The sequence below is a fragment of the Carettochelys insculpta genome, chromosome 2 (assembly GCF_033958435.1).
Source record: "Carettochelys insculpta isolate YL-2023 chromosome 2, ASM3395843v1, whole genome shotgun sequence".
Lineage (NCBI taxonomy): Eukaryota > Metazoa > Chordata > Testudines > Carettochelyidae > Carettochelys > Carettochelys insculpta.
In genome coordinates this window covers 234,896,769-234,915,676 of record NC_134138.1, presented here as the reverse complement: position 1 = coordinate 234,915,676, position 18,908 = coordinate 234,896,769, and the positions used below count along the sequence as shown (strand labels likewise).

General features: G+C 39.4%; 1 protein-coding gene across 2 annotated transcripts in view; it reads right to left on the bottom strand.

The window, feature by feature from the left end:
• The window catches only part of KRIT1 (KRIT1 ankyrin repeat containing), a 49,394-nt gene that overhangs the window by 29,362 nt on the left and 1,124 nt on the right, over positions 1–18,908 (bottom strand). For both annotated transcript variants that reach the window (XM_074986228.1, XM_074986229.1), the window contains exons 2-9: positions 12,618–12,749; positions 10,224–10,349; positions 9,060–9,219; positions 6,644–6,736; positions 4,077–4,206; positions 1,862–2,105; positions 709–824; positions 162–305 (exon numbers count right to left, since the gene is read on the bottom strand). In XM_074986228.1, coding sequence (XP_074842329.1) covers positions 162–305; positions 709–824; positions 1,862–2,105; positions 4,077–4,206; positions 6,644–6,736; positions 9,060–9,219; positions 10,224–10,325 — 989 coding nt within the window. In that variant the 5' untranslated portion in view covers positions 10,326–10,349; positions 12,618–12,749. The remainder of the gene's footprint in view (positions 1–161; positions 306–708; positions 825–1,861; positions 2,106–4,076; positions 4,207–6,643; positions 6,737–9,059; positions 9,220–10,223; positions 10,350–12,617; positions 12,750–18,908) is intronic.

The window sequence follows — 18,908 nt, the reverse complement described above, 5'->3', positions numbered from 1 at the left end:
TTGCAAAAAATTGATATCAACGATAAGAACAAACAACAATTAAAATGCTAGAGTCTGGATTTCCTGGTGTTAAAGTACTATTTTAAATCATACAAGTACTTAGTGGTGGAGGTTTTCAGACATAAATGCCAGAAACACATTCACTTGGCAAAAATACTCACCAGCACGCATAATGGATAGGTGCCCAGTGGTCACTATCTAACTGGTTGACTGAAAAGTTGTCATCTAGAAGGCGACTCAGTAATTCAGAGTCTCCTTCACATGCACTGCGATGAAGAGGGAAATCATCTACCCACTGTCGCTCTCTAGTAATGAAAAGCAAAACATGAAAAAGATGCAACTTACTTATCTTTCAACAATCAAACACAAAGAAACATAAAAACAATGCAACTTCTGGGTATCTAATGATGTGCACAAAATGAGTCTATGTTTATACAATGAGAACTTAGGTAGACAGATGGCCAACCATGACTAATCATGCTAAGAAACATTCAGTTTAGTTTGCCTCATCCTCCAACTTCTCCCCACTCCCCCCGCCACACTCCACCTTACATTTGTTTGTTTCATCAATCTGTCATGTTCTGCAGCAGGCACGTTGGAGACTGCTTTTTATAGAAGTCTTTGTGCAGTCCCAGATGCCTGAATCTGGCTTTAGACATCACTATAATATGAATAATATAAAACAATTATATAAAAGTAACACAATACTTGTCTTCCATGACACTGCTCATGCTGCGTTGCCACTTTTCTCGTTTTGGAATCTGAATCTTTGAATAGTCTGGCGCTCCAAGACCAAAATATGGGTTTATAACCACTTTATCAACCTAGAATGACATAATAATATTAAAAATAAAAAGTGGGAAAAACTTCTCATTGAGACTTGAACAAAACAATCACAATGTACTCATATGGTCCACTGGAACGAATGTAAGTAGAGTGCCCATGTCTACACTAGAGAGTTTTATTGACAAAACCCTGGTATGTCAGTCAGTCAAGAAAACTCAGCGCTTCCACTGACAGTGTTTTGTCTCTCCACAATGAGGAATATCACCTTTGTTGACAGTTCCTGTCAACAAAGAAGCTGTGTAGATGGTCTGGGGAGCCCTCTGTCAACAGACAGGGCTTCTAGTTCACCGGGCAGCCCTGTTTGCTGAGCTTCTGATTGGCCGTTGGGCCAAGGTAGTCTGGCCATTCTCTGTTGACAAAATGGACCGCTCTTTCGATCCACTTTTGTGTGTGGACATGATCTGTCGACAGAAATTTTGCTGGAAGATCTCTTCCGGCAGTAAGTTCTGTCGACAGATTGCTGTAGTGTAAACGTAGCCAGTAAGTTATTGCTATTCAGAGGACAGATTTTCAAATTTGCACTGTGGAAAATCAAAGCTAGCCACAACCATGCACTGAGAAAAATGTATATTAACATTCAATACATAATTAGGGTGACCATCTGTCCCATTTTCGGTGGTAAAGTCCCATATTTGGGATGCCAAAAAGGTGTCCCGACTTACTTTAAAAAAGGGACTAATTGTCCCGTATCTGCTGCACAGGCGCAGTTGCCTGCCAGAGAGCACATGCTCTCCAACAGAGGGAGCCGGCAGGTTAGCTGGGGGAGGGGGAGCGTCATCTGTTCTCCCTCCTTGCCGAGGCTCAGGGAAGGGGGAGGGGGGCATCCCGGATGCTTCTCTGAGGAGGGGAGCAACGCCCCTGCTGCTCTGTTCCGGCTGATTCCCTGAGGCTCAGAGAATGGTGGGAGGGAACACCTCCCCCATCCTGTATGTGGCCATGGGAGATTAGGTCACCCTATACATGATTATCAAATCCTTTCACAACTGACATATACCTCATCCTACAAAACCCTTACCCTGTTGGTATATTGAAGATCTGACCCAAACAAAGGGTTGTAGATACACATATCTGCTTTCTCCAGTGCCAACATTTTGCTCTTTATTTCTAGTGCAGTATATCCCATGTGTAGCGAACTCTCTGTCTGCCCAGATTCAATAACATATGCAGGGTTTGCTACATTAGTTTTAATCCTCTCAAGGGGAGATGGTCTGAATAAAGCTGGGATTGAATGAGATTGTGCATGTCTTTCATCTAACCACCTGCAGAACAGAATGGAAAAGGCAAACTAGTATTATGAAGGCGAATATTCTGATTTTTTAGCCACACTCAGTACACCTTGTTTGGGGAAGTCAAAGATTGTTGCGTGCATGAAGAGGCTGCAAAATTAGGCCCTACATCTGTTACAAGGTGCTCCTCTGCCTCTAAGAAGTGCTTTTACTAAAACATATGAAGAAACATGCACCTTGTTTAGGTTAAGCTGGCAAGAAACACAGGGTCATTCATACATTCCACCTGCTGCAGTAAGGTTTTGCCACCCACCTATGCATTGTGTGGCATAACTTAGGGCAAGCATTTGGCATCTGTCTACCTTCAGGAGACTGTTGTCATCTAATTCCTGGTTTTATGTTGACATTCTATTGATCATTGTGGCTTATTGGTTCTTTATTGAGGTAAGCGGTATTTCTCTGTGGGTTTTTACATACTGCAATTCACAATTTGGGGTTGATATAATCTCTGCTTGGGGAAAAATTATTTGGTTATTTAGGCCAGGGTGGGAGAGAGAGAAAGTGGGATATATCCCCAGAATTCTGGGAATCACTGTAGCAGGGACAGAAACACTCACAAGAAGAGACTGTCTCAGTGGCAGATCTAACCCCACTAAGAGAGTGGAGTGTAGCTTGTGGGCCACACAATGTGCCCAAACCTGGGTAGACTTAACTGTATCTCTAGCTGGGTAGTTTCATGTGACCTTGGGTTCTGATAATCAGGACAAGGAGTGTCCTGGACATCAGCTGCCCTTTGCTGAAAAGAAGACTGTCATTGCCTCCATTTGTTCATAATTTTGACTGTCTATTTGGTAAAGTTGTGGCCAACGTGCAAGAAACTATCCCTGGCATTTGGGGGCATCTTTTGAGCAACTACCCCATTAGATGGCTTGGGTGTTCAAACTTTTCAGAGCTATTTCTTCTATTCGAACACAGACTCAATTAGATGACATTGCATTAGTTACATTCTGTTCACATTTTCAAAGTTTTCTTCACAACCACAAGGGCTAGAAACAAATATATTAAATGGAAGCTTAGACTCCATGCCATCCATTCAATGAAAGGTAAGTTTGACAATTACCTGTGCAAAGTACACAGAAACTGTTATAACTACCACTGCTAAAAAAATAATAAAACCACATAACTTATATTTTGCTATTGTCTCTGGCCCTGATCCTGCGATCATTTATGCCAGTCCATTCAATTCAATGTCTGTATAACAGATTGAACAAGCCATAGCAGTATTTCTTCCTTTTTAAAATTAAATGAAGGACTCGTGGTTTTACAACTGAATGGAGCGCCACGCAAGTAAAATTAATAGCATGTGTATTTACAATATCAGAACTTAAGAGTAAGTCACTTTTAAAATATCAAAAATCATATTTCTTTGCCAAACAGAGCTGGAGAAATCAGACTCAACAAAATATGTACTCATCCAATTTTCAGATTAGTAGAAAGCAGATTAAACAATTATTTGCAACTTATCAGAGTCATTTAATTTAAAATAAGTACTGTATAGCTAGGGAAATAAACAACTTTTTAGTCATAAATAAGTTTAATTCCTATCTTAAGTGCAATCATAACTATGGAGATGATAAAAGTGATTCTGTTAAACTACTAACATATACCAGGGTATATAATTAGGAATATCTATAGAAGATGTAGGTACCATGATTAATATTTTGCATGATTCTGTACTACATAAAAGTGAGTAAGTCTCTTTGTAGGAATCTCTAGATTTAAAAAAGTATAACTACCATCACCTCAAAATTATCTGGTGTGAAGAATTGCAAATCAATCCTCACAGTTTGCTTATTTTTTTAAACAAACTTACTAAGAAAACATGTGATATCACCCTTATTTTATTTCCAGTTATCATAGTTGTAAAAAAGATCTAATTTTTCATATTTACAGATTTTCTTGTTTATTTTCTACTTCTAAACAAATATTATTGATATTTCTTACTTATCCAAGGCTATTAACATTCTAGCAGTGAGTGTTGCAAAATGAGTGCTAGATTCACTGCAGACCCTCATGATGTCTTGTAAACAGTAGAAAACTGGGCATCCAGGGCTGTATGTATATTTTGTATTATCTAAAAAGGAAAGAGAAACACAGAAAACTTTTCAACAGCAACAAAAATCCTGTTTTCCTCTTTTCCAGTTATACAACTGCAATCAAAAGGTGATATTCTATTTTTAGACTATGATAGATTAGTTTTCCCCAAATGGCAATGGATACCAATTACATATGCAATGTTGTTACTGGGGAGTTGGCCCCAGGATAGTGTAGAGACAAGGTGGGTGAGGTAATATCTTTTATTGGAATAACTTATAAAGATTCTCTGTCTTAGTAACAGAAGTTGATACAATAAAATATATTACTTGACCAAACCTGGCTCTCACAAATTACAGCAGACACCCAACTGACGTAATTTCAATTTACGTGTTTCTTGCAATAATGTGAGTCAAAATCGTGAGTGGCTGCCAACTGGAAAGCAAGATCCTGGAATGTGACCAGTACTGCTTCACTGGTCAGTTTCCCGACTCCAGCGAATGGTGGGGAGCCGGGAAGGCAGCAGCCTGGTTCCCAGCTCTCTGCCACTCCTGGGAGCCAGGACGCTGACCAACGCTGCTGTACCTGACTCTGGGCTCCCTGCCATTCAAGGGAGCAGGAAGCCAGACCCAGTCAGGAGTGTAGGACCCAAAGGTGGCAGGGTCCCTTTCCCATCCAGTCCCAACATATGTGAAATCTGACTTACACGTGGTTACCCAGGAAAGCAACCTACACGTAAGTCAGGGGTGCATGTCAATTCTTATGTAACAAAAATCAATCCAATAAAGTTGCCCTGAATGTATTGTAAAATGTCTGTTACTGTATACCCATTGTGATCATGTTAATTTTCTGAGTTACTGAAAAAACGTTATACTCTGTTGAAGGAAAAATAACCTATTAGCATTAACAAAGACCTTATGATTGAAAGGCATCTGTCAACTTTCACTTCCAAAATGTATCACAAACAGCAAGTGAACATTTCCCAAAAAAACTTTCCAAAATATTTTAATGTATTTAGTCCCTTATTATAAATACAGTAAACCCTTGAAATGTGTCATTTTGAATTGCACTTAACTTGTAACTCAAAATCCCACTCCCCCTGGCCCTGGCTCACCCCCTCTCCCAGGCCCCAGCTCAACGCCTTTCAGCCCCTCTTACCACCCATGCACAGCTCTGGCTTACCCCACACCCAGCTCTGGCTCACCACCCTTCACGTACAGCTCCAGCTCAACTCCTCAGCTCCAGTTCAAACCTCCAGCCCTGGTTCAAACCCCCTGCTGGCTCACCACCCAAGCCTGGCTCTGGATCATCCTCCACCCCCCACATGTGGCTCTGGCTCAAACCCCACCCCCCGCCCTGGTTCAACTATCCCCCCCACATGTAGCTCTGGCTCAGCTCCATCCACACCCCGCTGGAGCCCTAACCCAACCTCATGCTTAACCCTCCTGCCTCCTTCCCACGGCCCCAATCCACTGCCAGGCTTAACCCACCCCAACTGTCCCCCCAGTCCCAGGACTTACCTTGCAAAAGGAGCTCCAGGTGCTCCTGCTGATTCCCTGGCTGCAGAATGCGCATTCCGCCAGGGAAAAAAGCCACCCCCGACTTATGCAAAATTCGAGTTACGCAAGAGTGTGTGAGACTGCAACCCTCGCAGAAATCGAGGCACTACTGTGTATTTTGCATTCAGAGAGCTACTAAGTATTCTCTCCTCAAGCAGGAATGCCCATTCACTTCAATGGGACTCTTATGAGAAAAGACTAGGAAAGATCCTTTTTTAGGCTTACTACAGGCTGAACCTTTCTCATCTGGAACTCTCTCCTCCAGCAACATCCGTAATCCAGCACAATTTTAGTTAGACAGATGTCCACTTGTCATGGGTGTGGCCAAATTTCACGTGGCTCCATGTAATTTATTTACAGCCACCAGTCCTGGCTCTCAGTGTTCTGTGCTGTTATTTAGCTGTAATTTACCCCTAAATGTCTTCTAAGTGGAAGTGTTGGTAACGTACTAGACAATATGGACCTCACATGATCCGTAAATTCTCTCATTCAACACTGGTCAAGGTCCAGAGGGTGCTAGACAAGATAGGCTCAACCCGTAGTATATATACAAATAGCCTTTGCAATAAACAAAATTCATTTGCTTGTTTCATAACACCAATATTAACGATTATGAAATGTATTGACTTTAGACAGCTTATGTCACCAAATACTGCACTGGTTCTCTATTATGCAACATTTTATTTTTAAAACCTTTGACTTCCTTTAAACTACCTTCTCCTCCCACCCCGATTTTTAGGCATGTGGTGAAAGAGACAATTATGGACCTTTATCAACCTCAATATAATTCTTCCAAACCAAATACAAATATCACAGCAGTTAATATTTATATAAAATATTTACATAAAGTCTTTAGGAGTCGAGGACTTAACTTTCTCTATAATGCACACAACTTCAGAAATTATGTTTTAACGTTACCTTTGACAACTGTTGGTACAATGAAAAGAGATGCTTCCCTGCCCACCTTCTCTCCATCAAGAGGAAACTTCTTCATTAACACTACTCGCTTTCCTAGCATATCATTAAAACAACAAAGGAAGTCAACTGAGTGTTGGATAGCCATATGGACAAATGCGTGGCAGCCTGATTCTTTCTAATTCCCAGGAAACAAAATAAAATATTATTTTCTGAAAACCAAGGAAGCAAATTAAATCTGAATGACAGCAAATGGCTGCATGAACATTTGTGCAGCTCAACACACATGCACAGATTGATAAGTAAAGAATTATCATTCCTCTCAGTTTCTCTTCATTCAAGTTTTTTTCCATTAATCCGATTACTGTCATCATCGTCCTCTAAGCCACCTCTAAAATCAGTAATATACTTTTAAAATGGGATATGCACCAATGCATGCAGTATTCCTCATGACAGCAAACCACCAATTTGTATAAAGGTATAATTTTATATATTTTCCATCCTTTCTTTGTGCATCACCTGTACATTTATTAGCAAAGTTTTCAGCAAACTGTGCACTATGATATGCAGGTTATTTTCCCAAGTCAATACTGTTAATTTAGAACCCTGTAAAGTGTATCAGTAATTCAGATTTTTCTTTCTATCACGGATTATTTTATTAACTTTGAATTTAAATTTCATCATGTTACCCATTGAACTAGCTTGGTAAACCGTCTTAAGCTCCTCATAGTTGTCTCTGGACTTAGCTAACTAAAGTAATTTTATGAAAGCTGCAAATTTTTGCTACTTCAATTACTAATTTCCTTTTCTAGATTGTTAAAAATTACATGGCTATTGCATAACTACACCAGCAAAAATCTCCTTTGTGCAGAAGTTACACATGCTGAAAAGTATTTTTGCCAGTTTAACTTATACCATTTCAGCACGCAAAATGAGCTAAACAAGTAAAATCATTTTTGCCAGCATAGCTAGATCATTTTAAAAAAAAATATGACACCCTTACTTAAAACAGCTATGGCTATACTACACCACACTGTCGGCAAAGATTTCCTGACAAAGCTTCTGTCGACAGAGTGAGGCCACACAAAAAAGCCAGTCGGAAGAGCGATGCGCTCCGTCGACAGAGCAGCTGGACTGCCCGGATGCTCTCTCAACAAAATGGGCACATGGAAGCACAGCAAACAGGGCTGCCCACTGTTCTGGACGTCCAGTCTGGTGAGAGAAGGCCATCCCCGGGGCATCAGAGCTTTTTCATTGACAGAATCTGTCAACAGCAGTGTTATGCCTCATGGCTAAGAGACAAAACGCTGCTGGAGAAAGTGCTGAGTTTTGTCGACAGACTATCAACAAAACGCATTTTGTGCATGGACATTCCTCCAGTTTTGTCAGCAAAACTCACTAGTGTAACCATAGTCTGTGCTAAGATAACTTAATGGTCTTAAATCAAAATCTTAAAGCACTTTCCCACTAAGCTTTTGCACTGCTGAAAATGGATTATGTATTTTTAACTCTTTGTTTCTTATGGTCTCAGTCAGATTTTGATCCATAACAGTCCCTCGCCCCAAAATTACTTGGTTCCTTTACTAGCTCTTTGAGAGGCAACTAGCTAATGGCCTTGATATAGTCTAAATAAACTATGTCAACTGGCTGTCCTTTATTCTCTATTTTACTATCATGGCCAAAGAATTCTAACACACAAGTGAGGCACAAGTTTCCTTTTCAAAAACTGTGATAGCTAGAGACTATCATCTCTCAATATTCCAGGTGTTTTATTACTTTATTATAATTTTGTCCAATTTACCAGGTATAGTTTAAAACTATCTATCCATCTGTTGCGTAATTTCCTGGAGCATCTCTAAAGCCTTTTTTTAAAAAGTTACTATATTTTTAAACTGTGATTAAAGCTGTATGCCTTGTAATCTAGTTTTTCAAATATTTAGAAGCTTAGCTATAAACTCATTTTTGATTGAAACATAGGTATGAGCATACAAGGTCTCACCTACAATGTAAAATTTTGGGTTTTTTAAGTGGCATTTAGAAGTGAAAAGAAAAAAAGGACAGCCTAAGGGTTAAGCTGCTTGATTCTGTTTGCAAAACCTAAAATAGAGCTTAGTTTTCAAAACAGATATTGTATCAGAGGGGTAGCTGTCTTAGTCTGTACCACAAAAACAATTATATATCCTGTGTCACCTTACAAACTAACAGATTTATTGGAGCATAAGCTTTCGTGGACAAAGACCCACTTTGTCAAATGCATCTGACAAAGTGGGTCTCTGCCCATGAAAGCTTATGCTCCAATAAATCTGTTAGTCTATAAGGTAAAACAGATATTGTTTTATTAATTTCTTACACAGGCTTATTTTGAGTACTACAATTATTATAGAGACACCAACAACTAAGAAGGAAAAACAATTCTTACCTCGGATACCTTGATTGGCTGGTGAAATTGGCTTGGTGGTTTCCACAACATAATCCAAGATGCTCTGGGTTATCTCACAGCCTCCCTGAAGTTTAGTTTCCAACAAAACTTTCTTTCTCTTTTTCTTTTGTCCTTCAATGGGAACTTCAAGCAACAAAATCTTACGAACAACAAAATTAAATAAAGTTTAAGCATTATGAAAACATTAGTCTTATTTATCAAGTGGACTAGCAAGACTTCATTTTAATTTAACTGATTGTAGTGCTAGGTACTGAATTCCCTAAATTGCAAAAGTATATGTGGCATTCAGTAGACAGAGTGAGTGATTCTGAATGTAATTTCACCCCACTTTTCAGGTCCTCAAAGTCACAGATGGCCAAGTTTTCTGTGACATTCTGCTAAGCATTTTACTGCAGACTTCACAACCATCATGAACTCAGCTGACACATGGGGTTTTTCTACAAGTAATCATTTACATAAGTATTCCTTTTAAAATGGTCAGTATTTTTAATATTGCAGAAGCTAGAATATGTTTCGTTAGGCATAAATTATGTCAACTATATGATGAACGTTTGATTTTTAATACCTGAAACCCTTTGATAGAAAATAATAAAAGTACAAAATGATACCTCAGACTTTTTATTTATAAAACAGATATTAAAAAAGGAGAAGCATAACTGGCCATGGAAAAGCCCACATTTTTGGGATTAAGATGTAACTTCACAAAATGGCCCTAGGTAGTCTGTTGTAAAAGCAGTGCCAAAATCCCAAAAGTAATGAATAGAAAACAGCATGTTCTAGAAGGTCACCACCAAAGACAAAGAAAAGGGAAAAGCCAAGTTCCTAATCTTCTGTTAAGTTCCATTCAGCACAGATCCACTGATATGGAACATCGTATGGGACTGGACCTTACCCTTAAAAATCTGACTCTGTTAATACTTGCCCATGTACAACAGAGTTTGTAGGATCAGATTCTAAAATAGCAACTGTTTGGCATGTTCCTGCCAATATGCTGTGCTGAGTTTAGAGCACTGATTTTGAGCACAAAGAAAAGTGTAACATAACACATTAGATTTTGATAAACATCTAAACTGTATGCTTGTTTTTCAATTTTTTCATATTTTCAAATTTTAATCAAAGCGAGTTTTAAAAAATTGTTCATACTTCATATGATTTAGCTCGATATTCCCGAGAATTCAGGCTAGCAGTATTCTTTGGACGAATCACCGCAACATATGCGTCTCCAATGTTTTCTGGGTTTCCCATGGTTTATTTTTTTTTCATTTATTACTAGAGACAATGAAATAACAAGAAACCAAAGGTTAAACTGAGGAAACAAGATAAAAGCAAACTGAACAGGTTATCACACTCTTGCATAAAATAGATATATATTAACTGATATTTTCCCTTTAAAATAGATTATTCATCTTTTTTACTGTCTGGAGAAATTATCTAAATAGTTCTTAAAATGTATTTTCCTTTTAATGCACTCAGAGAATGTATCTGTGAAAACACCCCACACTGTATAAAATTAATATGATTTACAATTAGGCTTGGAAGGATTAGATTTTTTTTTGGATAAGCATCAGTAAACACTGATTTCACTGTGCACACACAAATGCATGAAAATATATTACATTAAAATAAAAAAATACATCTGTGAAATTTACAGATAGGCAAAGAAAGAAAAATGCTGTTTGGGAACCGATTTGAATTTAATTTTAAAATATTTAATTTGTAAATTCTGGCATGTGACGTCATTTTGAGTTGCAATGATCGTAAAGCCAACTCTTTGACTATCAGTATCTATTTTCATTAAATAATTGTCATATTCCCGCCCAACTGTGAAAGTTTAATTTGATTTAAAAAATGTTTAAAACACATAGGGCTTGTCCACACTACCACCCACCTTTGAAGGAAGGATGGCAAGTAGGGTGTTGGGAGTTTAATGAAGTGCTGCGTATGCAGCACAGCACTTCATTAGTAAGCAAATTCCCCCCCGCGGCAACTTTGAAGTTTTAAACTTCGAAGTACCAGCTCGTGTCTAGCTGCGGCTCACCTGCTGACGCTTCGACATGCCAGGGCAAGTGCGAAGTCCCTTCACTCCTCAAAATTTTCTACCAGAAACTCACTGATCACTATACTTACCTACACACTTCCAGCTTCCATCCTGCACACATAACTAGATCCATTGTTTACAGTCTAAACCTTCAGGTACAATTGCACTGATCCTACTGACAGAGACCAAAAACTACAAGATCTCTGCCAAATATTCATAAACCTGAATTACCTGCCAGGAAATATAAAGAAGCAAATTGACAGGGCCAGACGAATACCCACAGACCAGCTACTCCAAGGTAAGCCCAAAAAAGCCAAGAACAGAACACCACTGGTCATTACCTACAGTCCCCAGCTCAAACCACTGCAATGCATTATTAAAGACCTACAACCTATCCTTAATCAGGATGCCACACTCCAGAAGGCCCTAGGTGACAGGCCTGTTCTCTCCTACAGACAACCTCCCAACCTTATGAGGATTCTCACCAACACCGCAGTTGATACCACAGGAACATCAATCCTGGAACTTTTCCTTGCAACAAGGCCTGTTGCCAACTTTGTCCACATATCTATTCTGGAGATACCATCACTGGACCTAACCAGGTTATTCACAGAATCATAGGCACAATCTCATGCTCCTCAACTAACATCACACATGCCATTATGTGCCAACAAACCCCGGATGCTTTGTATATTGGACAGACTTCAAACTCTCTTAGACAAAGAATTAATGGGCATAAAACAGACATAAAAACACTCCTGATGCACAAACCTGTCAGCCAGAACTTTAATGGAGTGGGCCATTCTGTTAATGACCTGAAAGTCTGCGTTTTACTGAAGAGGAATTTGCACAGCCATTTGGAAAGAGAAGCTGCTGAACTCTCTTTTACAGTCCAATTTTACACATTAACACCTGGTTTGAACCAGGATGGGAATTTTCTAGCTCATAAAAGGGTTCTTTGGCATACTTTGCTTTATACAATTCTTGACACCCCCCCCCACCCCCACTTCTGCCCCTCTGCTCTCTGATTTGCTCACCTTGATAATATTTTTCTGATTTGTTAACCTTTATTACTATTTTTGATTCTCTGTGCCTTAAATATTGAGTCTGTTCTGGTATGGCTATGATCTGAAGAAGTGGGTCCGTCCCACGAAAGCTCATCACCGAATAAATTATTTTGTTAGTCTTTAGAGTGCTACTGGTAAACTTTCACAGTTCATGGCAGGTAGGAACCATATTAATTCCAAATGATTGACAATTCTTTCTGGACCTCAAAAATGTGATCACTTTTCTTTGTATTAAAGTAGAGTATAGCTGTATTCCCTTAGAATTCTAAAATCTTGCAATAAAATAAAATTTAAAAAAAATCTCTAACGATAACTAGCTCTATACTTTACAATCCAAAACCTTTGGGTCATTTCAGCTCTTTTCCCTGATCCAGAACTGAAAACCCTTTTGTTCCCTATGATTAATAAATTTAGGATTACATGCAGACTTACCTTACGACAAAATGCAGACATTTATCTTTACTATTTATAATTTGCAGTGTTGTTGTACCTCTTCAGAAGATAAAGAGAAGACTTCTGTTTCCCTTGAACTGAATCCAGTGTGTTTCACCAGCATAAGATGAACTGAAAAATGCAAAGGGAAAAGAATTCTCATGAAATGTTATAAATAAGACTGTGCTTAAAATTGTTTTTTTCATTATGACAATTCCAAAATTAGGCAATTCACAAAGGAAAGGTCCATCAATTAGCCAACTAGGTCAGGGATGCAACCCATTCTCTAGGTTCCTAGTCACCAGAAGCTGAGAGTGGACAACAGGGGATGGATCACTAGATATATGCCCTGTTCTGTTCATTCCTTCTTAATTTTCTAACATCAGTCACTGTCAGAAGACAGGCTACTACGTTAGACAGACCACTGGTCTGACTTAGAGCTTTTTTATGTTCATTGTTCTGCCAGCGTAAACATTACACTAGGAACAGGGTGGAAATCTTTAAATATTGATTTGCTTTACAGTGGCATTTGAACCCAATCAAACATCGGGTTCAATAAGCTAGTTGCTCTACAGACATGTAACAAAAGAGACTGTCTGTTCTCTGGAGCAGGGACTATTTACATGATTGACAGGAAACAACTGGGCATTAAACAGAAATATCGGGGGTTGGGTGGAGAGGATGAAACAATAAAATGAACAGCGTTTAGTAGAAGCTCTAGCTAAAGTTAAGATTTTGTCATAGTTATTTTTAGTAAAGTCATGAAGGACTTTTTTAATAAAGTCACGAACAGCTTGTGTCAATAAGCAAAAATTCATGGATGCCCACAACCTGTCCATTGAGGTGGGGGAACCTAATGCTGGGGTACGAGGTGCAGGGGAGAGGACACTGCAGGAGGAGGGCTGAAGCGCAAACTCTACTGCAGACTGGTGCCTTATAGCATAGAGTTTTTGCCATTTGAAGGTGGTAAGACTGACAGCCCAGAGCCTCCGTGCTCAGCTGCGTGACTGAAGCTGAAGTAGTCAAGAAATCCATTAAAGTCACAAAATCTGTGATCTCCAAGATAAACATCAAATCCTTACATTGCACATCATTTGCCTAACCAATACTAGACAGTACACTCATCCCTCATTATGAGCACAATTGGTTCCCAACTTTCTGCTCGTAGGCAAAAACTCACAAGAGGAACAGTAAATTACCATTAAAATACATGTAGGTCTCTGACTGGTTCCTAGTGTTCCTCACTCGGAGAAGGGATGGCAGCAGGTGGTGCTGCTTTTGAATGGTAAGTGAACCTTGGGGTGGGGGGGAGGGGTTTGGGGAGGGTAAAAATCTGGTGGCAGATTGGGCCGGGGGGGCGGATGGGTGGGGGGTTCAGGCTGCAGCAGTGTAGGTGTGTGGGGCCAGTCGGTGGCGGGGGGGGGAGGGTTAGGCTGCAGCAGTTTGGGGTGTGCAGGGCTGGTCGGGGGGTTTAGGCTGAAGTGCTTTAGGTTTGTGGGGCCAGTGGGGCGGTTAAGGCTGTGATGCTTTAGGGTGTGTGGGGCTGGCAGGGGGCATCAGGCTACGGGGGGGTTGGAGCCACAAGGAGGGGGTTAGGCTTGTATTAGCGGGAGGAGTTCACTCGTCAAGTGAACTAAGGTAATGTGTCCCTCATTCAAGCGAGTACTTGTAAATAAAGTACTCATTTAAGGAGGGATGAGTGTAGTTGGCAAGCATTATAGCGCAAGTCCATTATAAAGGAGGGATTCAAAGTGCTTTTCTAGCAGAATGGATAAAAGCTAACTTAACAATATTAATTTTTAAAATCTAAGTTGGATTTTTACTTAAATACAGGTTATTTTTAAAAATAAATCAATTTAAAAATAAATTTGAAACTCTGGCAACCTAATATAAGTCCTAAACATGCTATAATCCATTAAAATAATTTAAATTAAAACAATATTAAACAGTTTATATTTACTGTAATTTAAAAAAAAATTTTAACAATGAACTGGGGAAAGTCCCTGGATAAGCGCCGAGAACCAGAGTTTGCTTAACTGCTAAACCAGCTTTCATGTAGTGTTAGCACAGCTGCGTTTGTCTCAGAATATTAGACAGACAAGATGGGTGAAGTAATCTTTTTATTGGATCTACTTTTGTTCATTACAGACACAAGCTTTTAAGCATACACGGAACCCTTCAGGTCTGGGAAAGGCACTCTGAGACTATGTCTACACTTGCCCCCTTCTTTGAAGGGGGCATTGTAATCAGGCTGCAGGGAGATTACTAATGAAGTGCTGCAATGAATATGCAGCACTTCAGTAGGCTAATCCTCTCTGGCAGCAACTTTGAAATGTCAAACTTCGAAGTGCAGGCATGTGTGCAGCCACAGATACTTTGAAGTGCCTGGGCGACTTCAAAGTTTCTTTACTTGAGGAGCTAAATCAAGTGGAGCAAAGAAGCAGATTGTTTAGCATAAAATTTTTCAATGAATGACTCAAAGTGAAGTGGCCTGTTAACTCCCTTCCAATAACGGAGGTTGGGGGGGAGGGGTGGGACAAAGGACAGAAGATCTAAACCTCCTCACAGATTTCCACCACAACTTAAGCAATCACTGAGCATCCATTGAACTCTCTCTCGAACTCTCTCACACTAGCATCAACCTGCTGGATGCTACTATCAGCTTTGACAGAATCCTGCAGACAGCTATGTACAAGAAACCTAGAATTCACCACACCTATCTTCACAGGCCAATAACTGCTCCAAACACACCAAGAAATCTGTTTTATACAGCCAGGCACTCCATTATCACAGAATACACTCCATGAAGAAAATTTGGAACACAACACTTAAACACACTTACAACCACCTCCACCAAACAAGGACACTCCATCAAGTACAATGCCCTGTGCCCCATGGGCTTCCATCAATGGGTGGGGGGGTGGAAGTGAAGGGGACCATTCCATCCATTCGACTGTTGAAGCAGCTGCTGTGAGATCCCAAAGCATGGAGGCTCGGGTGGCCACCCCAAACCATCTAATGGAGGACAGCTCTGAGTGTAGACATACAATAGTGATTTAATTACTGTAGCAGCTATACATTGATGTAACTTAAGTTGATTTAATTTTGTTATGTAAATATGCCTTAGGACAGGGATTGGCAACCAAAATTGTGAGAAGAGCCATTTTTTCAAATTCAATACTTCAAGAGCCGCAATGCATGTGAATACGAGACAAAAATTAATAAATTATGTCAAACTGTATTTTTGTAACCCCTATTTTAAGAACAGAGCACACACAATGATTGTAATGCAATACATGTTTACTGCAGGATGTTCACCGTTTATTGAAAATAATCAAGAGGGTTTTTTTTATTTTGCAATTATATCATCAAGAGCCACAAAGAAGGCCTTAAAGAGCCGCAGCATGTGGTTCTGGAGCTGCAAGTTGTAGACCTGTGCCCTAGAAGTACATTTCCCAGACTCTACGAACCAACTTTTGATGACAGTAACCTCTTCTGCAGATCCTGAGAGAATATTTTCTTCAACTAGTTCAGATCAATGACTAAGTTATTCACAGTTAAGAAATCAGCTGGGAGCTGACAATGCAGTTTGCTTGTTTTTCTCTACTAACATATAAATAAAAACAAGGATGATATCTACTACTTCTAAAATGCTGAAGAACCATGGTAAATAGAACAAATCAGTTTAATTCACTATTTTGTTAATAAATCAGTTAATTTTAAATGCAACAACTGTTTTCATAAACTTTTTCTGTTGTACACCTAATATATTTAAGATAGTTTTACGTAATTAATAAATGCACTTTTAAAATTCTGTTTTTGTGCATTTAATTTAATTTTAATTTCCAAACAGAGCTTGACATATATCACAGTTAAAATTAATCATCATCTAGTAAGAGAGAGGTCCTTAAACTGTGTGGGAGAATTTTTTTGGGGGGGGGCTGGCGGGAATTCTGCAGCTGAGACACAGGCCACCCCTGTGGGGACCAGTGAGGGAGTGCCATCCAGCTCCACTGGCTGTTGGCCCCAACACCTTAAGCCCTTGCTGCTAGTTCAAGCCTTGGTTCTCTTATCCCTGTCCACATCCCTCTGCCCTGACATAGAGGCATGCTCCCAACCCTGGCGGGTGAACAGGGGAGGACAGAAGTAAAGTGGGGTGAAAAGTTTGGGGACCACTGAAGTAAGAGATGCAGTGGTCACAATTTTCTAACAAACAATGTACAAACTAAGAATTTCAGTAAGAAACTGAACTAAGCTATACGATGGCTGCAAAGTAAGCTATACAGTTGTTTAAATAAATATCAGGCCTTCTTGGTTAGTAGAAAGAAGGACCAAAATTAGGACAAAGACTACATTTAGTTGCAATTCAACATGTTTTAAGGATTAATAACCAATGGGAAACAAACTTTAGGAAAATAACTAAAAAGTACATAGGAAAAACAAGATTAAAACTGATGATTAAATCAAGGTTTCCTGCTTGCTGATTTGGCTCTCAAGTAAAACCAGCAATATGAATTCTTTTGTTTTCTAATTATCATCTTTTGAGCCTTCCCACCTAGTCTTTGCTGCAGTTGTCTCCCAAAAGAGGAAAAAGAATGGATGTTCACCTCAGACGTGTTGCAAATAGTAAGACACAAACAATAGGTGCAGAAAGAGGTACATACTGTATTATTCCACAGAGCTCCCTCACAAGTCTTATGGGTTTTAGCTTTAAATCAGCTTCTGTAACCGAGGACTGGAAGACAGCCAACATAACACCAATAGCGGTGACCCTGGGAATTGCAGACTGGTAAGTCTAACATCAGTACCAGGCAATTAGTTGAGACAATAGTAAATAATAAAATTGTCAGACACATAGAACAACATAATTTGTTGGGCAAAACATGGTTTCTGTAAAGGGAAATCATGTCTTACTTATCTATTGGTATTGTTTGAAGGGGTTAACAAATATGCAGACAAGGGGGATCCAGTGGATATAGTATATTTAGATTTCCAGAAAACCTTTCACAAAGTCCTCTATCAAAGGCTCTTGTGCAAATTAGGCTGTCATGGGATAAAAGGGAAGATCCTTTCACGGACTGAGAAATGGTTATAAGATAGAAAACAAAGGGTAGGAATAAATGGTAAATTTTCTGAATGGAGAAGGGTAATGAGTGATGTTCCCCAAGGGTCAGTGCTAGGACCAATCCTATTCAACTTATTCATAAATGATCTAGAGAGAGGGATAAGTAGTGAAGTGGTAAAGTTTGCAGACAACACTGAACTGTTCCAAATAATCAAGACAAAAGCAGACGATGAAGAACTTCAAAAAGACCTCACCAAACTGAGTGAGTGGGCAACAAAATAGCAAATGAAATTTAACATGCATGTGTGTAAAATAATGCACACTGAAAAAAATAACCCCAAGTAAACATACAATATTATGGGGGCTAATTTATCTACAACTAATCAGGAAAGAGATTTTGGGGTTATCATGGATAGTTCTCTGAAAACATCTAAGCATTGGGCAGTAGCAGTCAAAAAAGCAAATAGGATGTTAGGAATTATTAAAAAAGGGGTAGAAAATAAGACAAGGAATATTTTACTGACCCTTTATAAAAGTATGGTACGCCCACATCTTGAATACTGCATACAGATGTGGTCCCCTCACCTCAAAAAAGATATTTTGGCATTACAAAAGGTTCAGAAAGGGGCAACTAAAACGGTTAGGGGTTTGGAATGGGTCCCATATGAGGAGAAGTTAAAGACACTGGGACTTTCAGTTTAGAAAAGAGGAGACTGAGGGGAGATATGACAGAAGTATATAAAATCATGAGCAGTGTGAAGAGAGTGAATAAAGAAAAGTTATTTACTTTTTCCCCATAATACCAGAACTAGAGGACACCAAATGAAATTAATGGGTAGTAGGTTTAAAACTAATAAAAGGAAGTTCTTTTTCACACAGTGTACAGTCAACCTGTGGAACTCCTTACCAGAGGAGACTGTGAAGGCTAGGACTATAAGAAAGTTCAAAGCAGAGCTAGATAAGTTCATGGAGATTAGTTGCATAAAAGGCTATGGGAGGGTTAGGAATTTTGTCCCATGCCTCTGTTTGTCAGAGGCTGGAGATGGATGACAGGAGACAAGTTGTTTGATCATTGCCTTTGGTCCACTCCCTCTGGGGCACCTGGCACTGGCCACTGTCAGCAGACAGGATGCTTAGCTAGATGGACCTTTGGTCTGCTGCAGTAATGGCCATTCTTATGTTCTTACCTTCTTAGTTTTAGAATGCAATGTTTAATGTACCCACAC